The sequence below is a fragment of the Maylandia zebra genome, linkage group LG18, assembly GCF_041146795.1.
Source record: "Maylandia zebra isolate NMK-2024a linkage group LG18, Mzebra_GT3a, whole genome shotgun sequence".
Taxonomy (NCBI): domain Eukaryota; kingdom Metazoa; phylum Chordata; class Actinopteri; order Cichliformes; family Cichlidae; genus Maylandia; species Maylandia zebra.
Genome location: NC_135184.1, coordinates 3,280,374 through 3,292,465, shown reverse-complemented (window position 1 = coordinate 3,292,465; position 12,092 = coordinate 3,280,374). Strand labels below are relative to the sequence as shown.

Sequence of the window (12,092 nt, the reverse complement as noted above, 5' to 3'; positions counted from 1 at the left end):
CAGTGTTTCCCGGAGTCAGAGGATCGCCCTGAAAAGCAGGCGGTGACAGTGGAACATCTTGTTGAAGGACATTCTGGCGGCGCAGATGCTCGCTGTCATGGAGCTTGAACTTTTGGCCCCTCTGGTTGAAGGACGGTCGCTTTAATGAGGCATTGGTGCTTCCCTTGCCAGAGGCCCTCATTAAAGCTCAGAGCTCTGCGAGCTTTCAAACGGGATTCACCGGAAACCCTCAGGCTTTCCACCGGCACATTACTAGAAACTAAAACCTGATTTTTTCCTGTCCTCTTGGCAGAAATCCCAGATTTGATTTAAAGCCAAAATATTAGCAGTTGATGATTTGGCCAGGCACCATCTGTCCACCGAGCTGCAGCCAGATCTACTCTCACCTCTAAGCTGCCAAAATCATTTCCAGACAAATAATTTGCAGAATTCAAGACAGGATTTTTTGTTTCCAGCAACAAAATTTCAACAATATGCATGTTAATTCACTGAGTGCAGTGCTAGTCGTAAACTTGGAGCTTGTTTTTTTTAATGCGCGTACCAGCCCCCACCAAAGCGCATCAGCGTAGGTGTCAAAGTCCTGCTCTTTGGGCTGGGCCGTGGGGTTCTCCTGGTCAGACATGCTCACAGAGGCGTCATCCTTTTCCACCAGGTAGACAAGGAAGGACGCCAGGATGAGAGACAGGAAGCCGATGTACCAGGCTGTGATCAGCTCCTGCAGAAAACAGGGAAATATTTGAAAGAAGCTGATATTTTTTTATTTTAAATCCAATAAAAGACTGTTCTAATTCATTATTTACACATTCACAGCTGAGCAGCAGATTCCGGGTCTGAGAAATGAAGCCAACAGCCGCAGTTCCTCTAATGTCCACCTGAGGCTACCTTCAAATCTGAGTCAGTTCCTGCAAACTCCCATAAACTTTCTAATTGCTTCCAGTTTAGTTTCTTTACATCTTCAGCTCATGTGAGTGCTTCACTACACTTTACTCGATACTTCAAGCACTTTCAGTCGTCTCAGAGCGACAGCCGACTCCTTCCAGAGAAGTGCACATTTCCATAATTATGTTTTCCAGCAACTTCCTTTAAAATGCTCACACGTCAGGAAGCAGGAAGTGTGCTCGGGTCCACGCCTACCTTACTGTGCGCGTAGATGGCGGAGCCCAGCAGCTTCCACGTCCCTCCTCTCCGGTCCATGCGCAGCATCCGCAGGATCTGCAGGAAGCGCAGGCTGCGCAGGGACGTGGCCAGCACATTTCCCTGGTTACGCACCGCCACCACCGGCACCGAGGCAATCAGCACGAAGATGTCTGAGCCGAAAACACAGCAGACAAAACCTCGCGTAAAAGACTGTCGGGGAAAAGCTTTCTTCACATGGTTAATGAGACTGACCCGACACGCTGATTCAGTCGTCTTTGTGGGACGACGAGTTCCTAACAGGAGCTGAACATAAAGACGCCGATGAGATGCTCCTAATACGTTTAATGGTTTTAACACACAAGGAGAATTAATGTGAATGCTTCTTCCTTCAAAGTGCCGCACAGCACATTATATTAGCTGTAAAATATTTGGAGGGTATTATTAACATAAAGTATATTCCCTGTGTGCACTGTGTTACTGCACACACAGACTCACTCACTAACCACTCGTCAGTGCACGCTGGTTATTACACCAAGCTGGATGGTTGAACAGAGGAGCTGTCTAAAGCTTTTAGAGCCTGGATCAGATTTTAAAGGTTGGTGATGAATAAAAAAAAGCCTTTCATGGCATCACAAGCTGTAATTCTTGTCCTGGAAGACTATTTCTGTGTTTATAGGTCAAGGCATCTGCAGGAAATCGAAAACTCATCATCATCATCCAAAACCGTTTCCCAAAAACTGCAGAGAAGTCTGCAAAATAGTGAGAGTCGCTTCATCTTCATCTGCAGAGCTGCTGTCATTAAAACCAGAAAACGTAAAAGAAAAAGCTGTTTTACAGGAAAACTGACACCCACGTGCTGCAGCATCGCATCAAAAACACATTATGACGGAGCACATCTTGCTGCTATGTAAAGATTTACGTCACAGTAGCTACGTCCACCTTTACACTCTGTATGGTCTAACAACTGAAACAATCCTGATTTTCACTCTTGTGAACACCTGCAGATCTCACTGAAAGTCGAAGTTGACATTTACAGGTGCCAGAAAATGACGGAAACAAACTCTACATTATTAATTTCAGGGGTGGGGAACTCCAGGTCTCGAGGCCCGATGTCCTGCAGGTTTTAGACGTGTCCTGGATCCAACACAGCTGATTTAAATGGCTAAATTACTTCCACAACATGTCCTGAAGTTCTCCAGAGGCCTGGTAATGAAGGGTGAGATCTAAAACCTGCAGGACACACTTAGGCTTGGAGTTTCCTGCCTCTGATTTACTTATATCCAAAACCCCCTGTAGACGTGTCGGTAAGCCTTCCTTACTGACGAGCTCCCAGTAACACATCGTTCACCAAACAGGATGTTCAGCAGCAGATTTCCATGTTTAATGCTCAGAAACCTTTAATGACCTTACCTAAAATGCACAGGGGTTTGCGAGCGAACTTCAGCCTGCCCCTCCATCCTTTATAGCGACAGCAGCAACCGGCCGCCCAGATCCTCAGCGCAAACTCGGCTCCAAAGATGAAGATGGCGAACGTCTCCTGCACAAGGACACGTCAAAAACCCATTCACAGCTCGCTCAGATACGAGCTGCATGCTACATCAATAACGATTCAAATTCAGTGAAATCTTTCAGTGTTACTGAATCTGCCTCTTTGTTGTTACATCCTGTTTTGGACCCACTCCACATCTGCTCTCTCGGTCGTGAAGCAACAAACAAGATTAAAAAAAAGAGAAAATTGAATATTTGAAGTGTTGTTTTGTCCAAATAAGCTCTGATTTGTTCAGAAGGGCAAACGGAAACTGTCCAGGTGGGAATGATTTCAACCAAAAATTGGATTTCAATTTTATTTTGTACATTTTTCCTTCGGACGCTTCATTTTTGGAGATTTTCTTGTAATTTTCTGGCAGTCCTTTTATTAAATCAACATTTTCCTGCTTTAATCTAATATATTTATTATTTTGTACTTTTTAAAAAAATGTCCTCTAACCATTTATTGATTTACTTACTCATGTTTTACAGCTGCTCATTACTATCAGTCCTATTTCAGTCCTTTTAATGTTTGTGTATCTGCATTTTACACTATTTATTTTTTAAAACAGTGAAGTATTTATATTATAAGTATTTATATCAGCTGAGTTTAGTTTATTTAAATGTGAAATGCAAGTACCAGATTTTATGCTCCAGCACCCTGCGACCCCTGAATTTGACATTTTTTTTAAAGGTCAAATTTGCTGATTTGAGTGAAACATGCGTCTGATGATACACATTAAAAAAAGCTTTTTTTTTTAGTGGAACGATATATATATATAAAAAAAAAAAGATACAAACATAAATGAAGAAATGAAATCTCACCAGTATGACCAGCCAGTGTGCCGACACGTTCTCGTGTTCCTTGAATGTGGTCAGTATGGCCAGAATCAAACAGCCCAGAACGATTAAAAACCTGCAGACACACAAGAGGAAAAACATTCAATTACAATAATGCACGACACTCATGTGCAGGACACACAAACACTACAGAGTGCAGGAAAAAAATCACTCAGAGTGAAACTGCACAGTCTTACTGTCACCACTAGAGGGGGCCACGTCTCCCTTTAATTTATGCACGGGGGGATAAATTACATTATAATGTGCTTATATCACATTTACTCAAACCTGCAGGAGTAACTCCAGGATAAAGACTAAAAAAACCCAACAAAAACATCCTCATCAAACTTGTTGTCATGAATCTGTGGTTGCAGACCACGAGAGAAGCACTGACTGAACCTTTAGGACACATCAAGTCTTCAGGGGGAAGTGGACACGGAGGGGAACGAGACACATCTGAACACAAACTAAAACTTAAAGCTGTAACTGGATGAAAGATGGAAATCACAAGACAATGAAAATATAAAGTCAAACGGAGAATATTTGATGTTTTAACACATCTAAACCGAGACCACTATGATTAAAAAGCAGGAACACTGGAGGTCTGGAACTGCTTACTGTAACATGAGGTCTAAAAATGAAAAATTATACAGTCTTATTTAACAATGTGACATAAACATACAGAAAGCACGCCGCAGTGATCAGAAAACAGTGTAGATACTAAGAACAAACATTTTATTAGCACACGTCAGATTTTTTGTTAATTTCTGTTTTAATTTGACTGCATGCACAGAGTTTCATTTAAATGAGGCTAAATTACAGCACATATATAGCAAAATTCATTTCTTTCCGTTCCGCCTTTTTAATTTAACCGGGTAGGAGCGTTCATCCTGCTGCTCGTGCTGATCGGTTTAACTTCAGCGATTGTACTGCAGGCTCTCTGTTGCATAATGAATGTGTGCCTGGCAGATGAGTCGTTCAGAACTGGCTGAATTCAGACTAATCTCCACCGAGCAGGCCCGCTAACCACACAGCATCAGAAAAACAGCAGAATTTTCTTTTAAACTAAACAAATTGTGAGATAATTGTGAAGCCAGCAGGCTCACTGACAACCTCCCACTGCTACAGTGAAATCTGCACACAGCGCTTTAAAAAAAGGGTTTGGTTTGGAAAAAATATTGCCATTAATTTCAATGGACAAACCAACAAAGTCAGTTTAAGTCACCTGTATTTATGCAGCACATTTGAAAACTATAGGAGCTGATCTAAAGGACATTACATTAGAAATATAACAACTACAAAAGCACAAGTGAAGCAGCACAATTAAAGGAGACCTATTCTGCTCAGTCCAGCTCCAGAAAGATAGCTTAGCTCCTCTGCCTTTAAGAAAAATGTCCTCTGATTGGCTGCCCCTAAACAACACATTGGAACAGCAGGTTGGTGGGATCTCTATGACATCATACAGCACCAGAAGTAGAAAAAACTGAGTGAAGCTGAGTTTTTAGAGCCGGCTCCAGTCTGAGCTGTTGGCTCATAGGGATTTCCTTTACACACCCTGACCTGATACGATAATATCGTACAATAATAACTTTTTAATATGAACAGCCTCCAAGAACAGGATAAACAATATGACAGAAAAAAAAGGTATAGACAATTGTTCCCCTGTAGAAGGCTTGTAGGAGGAAGAACGTAGGAGGGTCTGTACACAAGAGCTGATGTACAATCATGAGCAGCAGAGCTCGACATGATGCTGGATTTAAGAGCCTGGGGGCAGCGCCGCAGACAGATCAGCCAGTTTTGGTTTTAAGGTGGAAGCGAGAATTAATTAAACAAATTCAAGCATATTTATCATGACGCCAGTTAGCAGGCTAACAGGTGGCATCAATTTTCAATGCCCTTAAGCAAAGCACTCTCTTTGTCCAAACACAGCAGCATCCAGGGTGATAAATCACCTCTTGGACCTGTAGTGTAATAAGTAAAGCGAGGCTGTTATCACATTTGTTCACCTTGTGCTCGAGTACGCGCTGGTTGGTGGTCACATGATTATTAAAAATCCAGCTATGCAGCAGCATCATTGATCATCATCAGTAAATAACCAGTGAAATAAAAACCACAGCCTGGTACTGCATGCAAACGCTAATGCAGATTTTTATTCACTCATGTGATTGTCATGTTTAACCTGTGAGCCAGCAGGATGTGAGTCACCATTACAGAGCTGAACACTTCAACGTGCACAGTAAATGAGTAACAGTTGACTGTAAACAGCTGCACAGAGGTCACCAAGTGATGTTTACATGATGGTGTTAAAAGGTCTGACTTTCTAAACAAGCTGCATGAATCAATTACTGCAGTGGAAACAGCAAAATCATAGCCTGATGTAATCCCTATAAATCAATAAACAAATAAGCAATAACAATAAAAACAAAACAATAGAAAAAAAGATAGAAAAAGTAAAAAAAAAAAATCACATAAAAGACTTGTATGTCTTGGTTAATGATTGCTACCCCTGAAACTGAATGAAACAACCCCCCCCCCCCCCAAAAAAACAAACAAACAAACAAACAAACAAACAAACAATATAAATCACACTTTAAAAACAAAAACAAAAACGTACTATCCACAGACATCCACAATAGGAGTCACCAGTGCCCTCGATTAGTTACCACTAACATTAAAGTAAGAAAACAGGAAATCTGGGATGGAGCAAAGCCTTCTCAGCTGTGGTATGTGGGTCACGGCTCGTACCAGGAGGGAAACTTACCAGCTGCAGTAATCTGACTTAAAATATCAGGAAGCTTCATGAAAGCCAGAGAACAAAGTACAGAGAGTATAGAGTGTATAAAACAGCAGCTGGTTTGGTTTTCTGGAGCAAGAATTGAACAAACTGAGATAAGAAGGTGACGAGCTAGGTTATCAGCTAATGCTAGCTAGCTAATTAGCAAGCTACACTACAAACTAAGATGGTGAGCAACAAACACAAAAACAAACAGAGCTGCCAAGTCACAGCAGGTTGATCACCAAAACTTCTTTGACATATTATTGACAGGTAACTGTTCTAAAAAACACCAAATGTGACTCAGCGGTGCAGTAGTTTAAGTTAGCAGAGGTCAGGCCTAAAACCAAGGCAGGGAAAAACAAGATACCAGCGATCTGATCAAGTTGCAACAGAGTATCTTCTACTGTGGAGTAGGACTGGATGCAACAGAAGCACACTGGGCTGTCAATCAAATGAGCCACACCCTTAACAGAAGTGTATCACCACCTGTACAGGTGTTAAACTGTCCATAGAGTCTAATCTGTTTTTGCAGCAGGCTGGGAAATTTTAACATTGGAGTCTATGGGGAATGACTCACATTTAGAGGACATTAGAGTAACAGAAGAATTTTAGTATTTAAGGCTTCATATTCCAGCCTCTGAACAACAGAATAAAGGCCCAAAATCAATTCATTTTTTATATAGCAACAAATCAATTCAAGCCGCTTAATATTTTAAGACCCCAAGATAATACAGACAAACCTCAGCAATCATAGGACCTCCTATGAGTACAAACTTAACAATGGGAAGGAAAAACTCCCTTTTAACAGGAAGAAACCTCCAACAGACCCAGGCTCAGGGAGGGGCGGGGCCATCTGCTGCGACTGGTTGGAGGTGAGGGGGAGGGAGGCACAAAGACAGGCAGGGGTGAAGGTGGGTCAGTGGATGAAATAGAGCCCCCTGTGCAGCACAAAACATCAAACACATTCAGCTAGCTGGAGAAAATTTAGTAATGATAAGAGTTAAATCCTCCTTCATTTGTGTGACTAATGACACGAACGCTAAATACATCAAGATCAGCTTTAAAACAGGAAAGAAAAACTCTCTTTGCAGTTCAGTAGCTCCTGTTTCAGCCTTAATAAAAACATATTAGTTGTCCTCTATAATAAAATGAGAGCATAAACTATTTATTGTCATTTCCACTTGATGAATCCCCTAATTCTCATTCTGTGCCCTACCACCTAAATATTCAGTTTTCCACGGTCTAATGCTGCATTTTAAAAAGCTCGTACTGCTACTCTTACACTTATATTTAGCTTCCAGAGCTCAAATTAATTGGATGCACACGTACAAATGGCTATTTAAATGCTCCTGTAGAGTCGATCACACTGTGGCTGGATTCCAGGTACACTGGAGTTAACCGCCCAGCTATGATATACGACCCCAAACTGCGCTGAGCAAACTCAGCCGCAGGAAGGCAGCCAATTAACATTTATCCAGAGCGCCCATTACTCGCCACCATCAGCTCTGCAAAAGATTATTTTGTTCTTTCTCAGCTCGGGTGTGATGGGGTCATTTCAAAGCAACTCATCCAAGAGCTTCACAGCAGCCACGGGACAGCCACTGATAATAAGAACCTCTGGAACATGTTATCATTTGCATAATTCGCAACACTACAGGCGTTGATGTTAAGATGCGAGTCGTGCAATTAGAGTCCAAATAAAGGCTTCTTGGTTTTTAACTTACTGTAGCCTAATCCAATCAAGTATTTACTGCAGTATTTCATCAGGGTCATTGATGTAAAATGGTTCAAATCTAAAAATAAGTGCAGAAAAGAAGCTTCAAGGCAGACGAAGATGAAGCAGCTCAACTGACAGATAAGTTGGGTTAACTCGATATTGCACAAAAATGGTTGAAAATGAGATTAAAGGAAACTGTATACGTTTTTCTGTGGGGTTAAATTGTTAGTGAATTTGTTTGGCCACTGCAGAGTTAATTAACTGGTAAGACTAGTATCTCGAGGAAGATATGGATTTGGATATTTGGGGGAAGGATCCTTTACTGTACATGTTTACATAAATGTAGGCGTGGAGCTCAAAAAGCCATCGATTGCTCCACCGTTTAGATTCTTTTCCAGTCCTCCACCCTTCCATTCCTGAGTCTTGAATCATTCATGGCCTGTTGTATTGCCATTAGCCGGTGTCGACAACTCGGAGAAGTTTCTGAAGTGCTTCACAATCATAACAGCATCAATATTTCACAGCCAAACAGCCTGAAGAGCTTTATCGAATTGACCTGAAAGAAATGGTAAATGGCCTGTATTTGTATAGCGCTTTACTAGTCCCTAAGGACCCCAAAGCGCTTTACATATCCAGTCATCCACCCATTCACACACACATTCACACACTGGTGATGGCAGCTACATTGTAGCCACAGCCACCCTGGGGCGCACTGACAGAGGCGAGGCTGCCGGACACTGGTGCCACCGGGCCCTCTGACCACCACCAGTGATAGTTGAGCGCTTGCACATGTGGCTGTCACACGTTTCTCTGACTCGTCACAGTTTTTCCTTCCTGCATTCCTGTCCTCTGAATTAAACTGGAGCGTTTCTCCTCAAAGTTATCCAGAGGACAGAGATAATCCTGGAGCGAGCGCAACCAGATCGATGTTAACTCGATATGATCCGACAGATACAGATCTGCAACACAACCGGCTTCCTATTCGTCTTCAAATAGTTTGTTCAATAAGGCACACAGAGCGCCGTCGATGCCCATTAGAGGCGACATGTCGAGTGGAGCTGGGCGGAAATCAAACAGTCCGACTGAATCCGCAGGAAAAAAGTCAGCCAAAGAAGACGTGGCAGGCTCGGGAGTGACCACATGGCTTTGACGGGTTTAAGAAGAGTCCAGTTCTTGAGTGGGGCCAGAGTTAAACAGATAAATCAATAGAAGAGACACAGTCTTTACCATTTCAATCATCCACAGCTCCACACAGACAGAAAGTCCGACTCAAGTGAATGAAATGAGTCCAGTCTAGTCCATCGATATCCACACCAGGTGGCTTCCTCAGGAGGTCTGACCCATAACAACAGACTATGAAATACCAGATTTCTATCCTGCTTTTTGATGTTCCAGTGAGAGTAGTGGCAAAAGTAAGCATCTAGCTATAAAGTCCTGTTTCTGGGACAGCCAGCAGTGTTTCCACAGGAGGAAGTGACATAAATACACCCTGAGATGCCACCAACACCTCCAGGCTCACTATTAGTCTGTGTGTATGAGGTGAGGTGGTGAAACGCTCCTGGAAGCTCCATTAGCTTCCTGTTGGACAAATCAGTGAAGCATGCCGTCCAATCTGTGCTGTGATTGGCAATCAAGAGTTTCCTGATAGAGAAAACGGTCTTTCCATCCATTTTCTTTGTGATAAGGTCACGAGTGACTGATGAGAGGGGACTGGACCTGGTGGCTCTGCAGGAATCGGTAAAATGATGGAGATTCGCACTAAGAAGAGGCACTGGTCTTTGAGAAAATGGTCTAGTGCCTGGAACAGCTTATAGAGCGTTTGACATATGCGATAAATAAAGCGTCACAAGGCCAGAATCAAACAATGACCCAACTAAAGGAGACAGAGTACAGCTACAAGGTAAAATCCTTTAGTTTTAAAGCTCAAAAAAGCCACTGCAGATACTGAAATATGTCCAAAAGTAAAAGGATGGATAGTTAGGATAGGACCTAGGATAGGATCTCCAATCATACAAAATGCCTTCAGTTCTCTTCAGTTTTGTGACTAAAAATTGAAACAGCTAAAACCTAAAGTTCAGATTTAATTAGTTTATCTGTTTATGTGGACGAATGGTTTACTGTTATTAGAGGTTATGTGGCAGGAATGATGAGGTCATCCCACCTAAACTCCACTCTCTCCGTTAATCCACCTTCCCTGTGTCGGCCTCAGCTATGCCCGGTGCTGATACCACCCCTGAGGTTTCCTAACATCCAATTTGCCAACGAGATTCAATAAAGAGTGCCGACGACGCAATTCTGGCAGTTAATTTGCTCAGTAATATGCAAACACTGGTGGGAAAGGACAGCAGCAGGACCGGCGGTAATGACTGCAGTCACAAGGACGAGATGAGAGGATCTGTGGGAAGACGTTTGCAAACAGTCGAACATCATTGACGTGCTGCTATGAAGCGGAGCGAGCCTGGTGTTCACTGCTGGCTGACAGCTGCAGTTCTTTGACTCACTTAAATGTTACAGGGAGTTTTAGGACTTCAATATCTGAAACTTCTGCTTTGGAAATGAAATTTTACAAAACTGAAAAAACGAGCTACTCTTTACCTGGGTGAGTTTATTATTAGACACTCACTTCAGTTCAGAGTGATCAGATTTGATTTATCAAACAGTTAAATTATCCAACCATCCATTTTCTGAACCAGTTCAGTCACAGACGCTGGAGCCGATCCCACCTGTGATCCTGTGAGCAGACATGAGCTGACGGGTTTGAACCCAACACCCTCCAGCTGGTTGGGCCCTGGTTTTGAACCCAGGTAAATTAATTAGAGTAAACTAATGAAGACAACTGTTACATTAAAGCTGTGGCCTGTTTTGTTGTTATCCGTGATGCGTTTCATGATCATATATTGTATGTATTGTACGCTGTACGAGTAAATGGAAGACCTGCATACATGATAACCAGATTATCTGTATAACGTCAATAAAGCATGCGATGAAGTCACAGGTAAGTCAAAATTTTGAGTTAATAACCTGAAACTTTACCTTACAAATGGATTTTGTTTTCCAGAGCAGGTTTTCATAGAGATTAGCCAACCTCATCCAGTCATGTGCTTTGTATCTGGTTTGTTAGCTAGCTTTTAATTTATCTGTATTGTCAGGCAAGCTAGTGTTAGCTAACATTAGCCAGAAGAAATACAGCTCAGGGTTTCATCCAAAAAACGATCTCTTGATGAACTGAAGATCATGCTAATGCTAATCATAGCTTTTCACTGAGGGTAAAATTTCCATTTTATCAGATACACTTCAGTAGATAAAGCTAACAGCTTAGCTAGCTGGCTAACTTTAGCTTTTCTCTACTTCATGTGACATGTCTGTCAGGCTTTTTCTGTACAAGGAGTCTGTTTATGAAAAATGTGATTTGGGTTTCTCACTCTGTATTCGGAGTAATACCCGACAATTTACTGATGAAGTAACTGATCAATCGGGTCACTTCCTGTCTTTATCATCTACAAAGACATCTTCTCCTCCTACCTTCACCATTGGTTAGAGTACTGGGCTTCACCTTTATTGATGACTTTGGAAAATGCATTCTGCCCTTATTGATTTATCTGGGAAGCATTCTGAAATATGGATTCATTTTCCCTGAATGCTCCGTCTCCCAGGAGACTCCCTGCTGACCTCAACACTGCTTCTCAAAGCTGACAGAAGGTGAGATTTACAGGCATTTGCAGCGATCCTGACAGAAAACCATGTTGGGAGTGATGGCTTTCACCTCCAGCACCTCCCCCTTTCCCTCCATCCTCCCCCACCGAGGACAGCCCAGCAGCTGGAGACAGGAAAAAGATATTCAGGCTGTGATTTGGGATTTGCTGATCAGGCAGAACATGGTGTTTCACTGGGGATATCCTGACCCCTGGATGTACTGGCGCATGGTGTGTTTGTAGTTGTGTATCTGTGCATGTGTGTGTGCCAGACAGCTTCAGACAGCTTCATGAGAATAAACCATGGACAGATTAGTAGATGGACTGGTACTTCTAGTCTTATTTACCCAATCACTCGATGGATGAATCAGGGTTCAGATTTCTTATCTTCAGTATTTTCAGT

At 42.3% G+C, this 12,092-nt stretch overlaps 1 protein-coding gene across 4 annotated transcripts in view; it reads right to left on the bottom strand.

Annotated features, from left to right (window-relative positions):
- The window catches only part of kcnq3 (potassium voltage-gated channel, KQT-like subfamily, member 3), a 117,585-nt gene that overhangs the window by 25,258 nt on the left and 80,235 nt on the right, over positions 1-12,092 (bottom strand). For all 4 annotated transcript variants that reach the window (XM_076876394.1, XM_014410502.4, XM_076876395.1 and 1 more), the window contains 4 exons: positions 3,490-3,580; positions 2,548-2,674; positions 1,135-1,307; positions 542-715 (listed from right to left, as the gene is read on the bottom strand). In XM_076876394.1, coding sequence (XP_076732509.1) covers positions 542-715; positions 1,135-1,307; positions 2,548-2,674; positions 3,490-3,580 — 565 coding nt within the window. The remainder of the gene's footprint in view (positions 1-541; positions 716-1,134; positions 1,308-2,547; positions 2,675-3,489; positions 3,581-12,092) is intronic.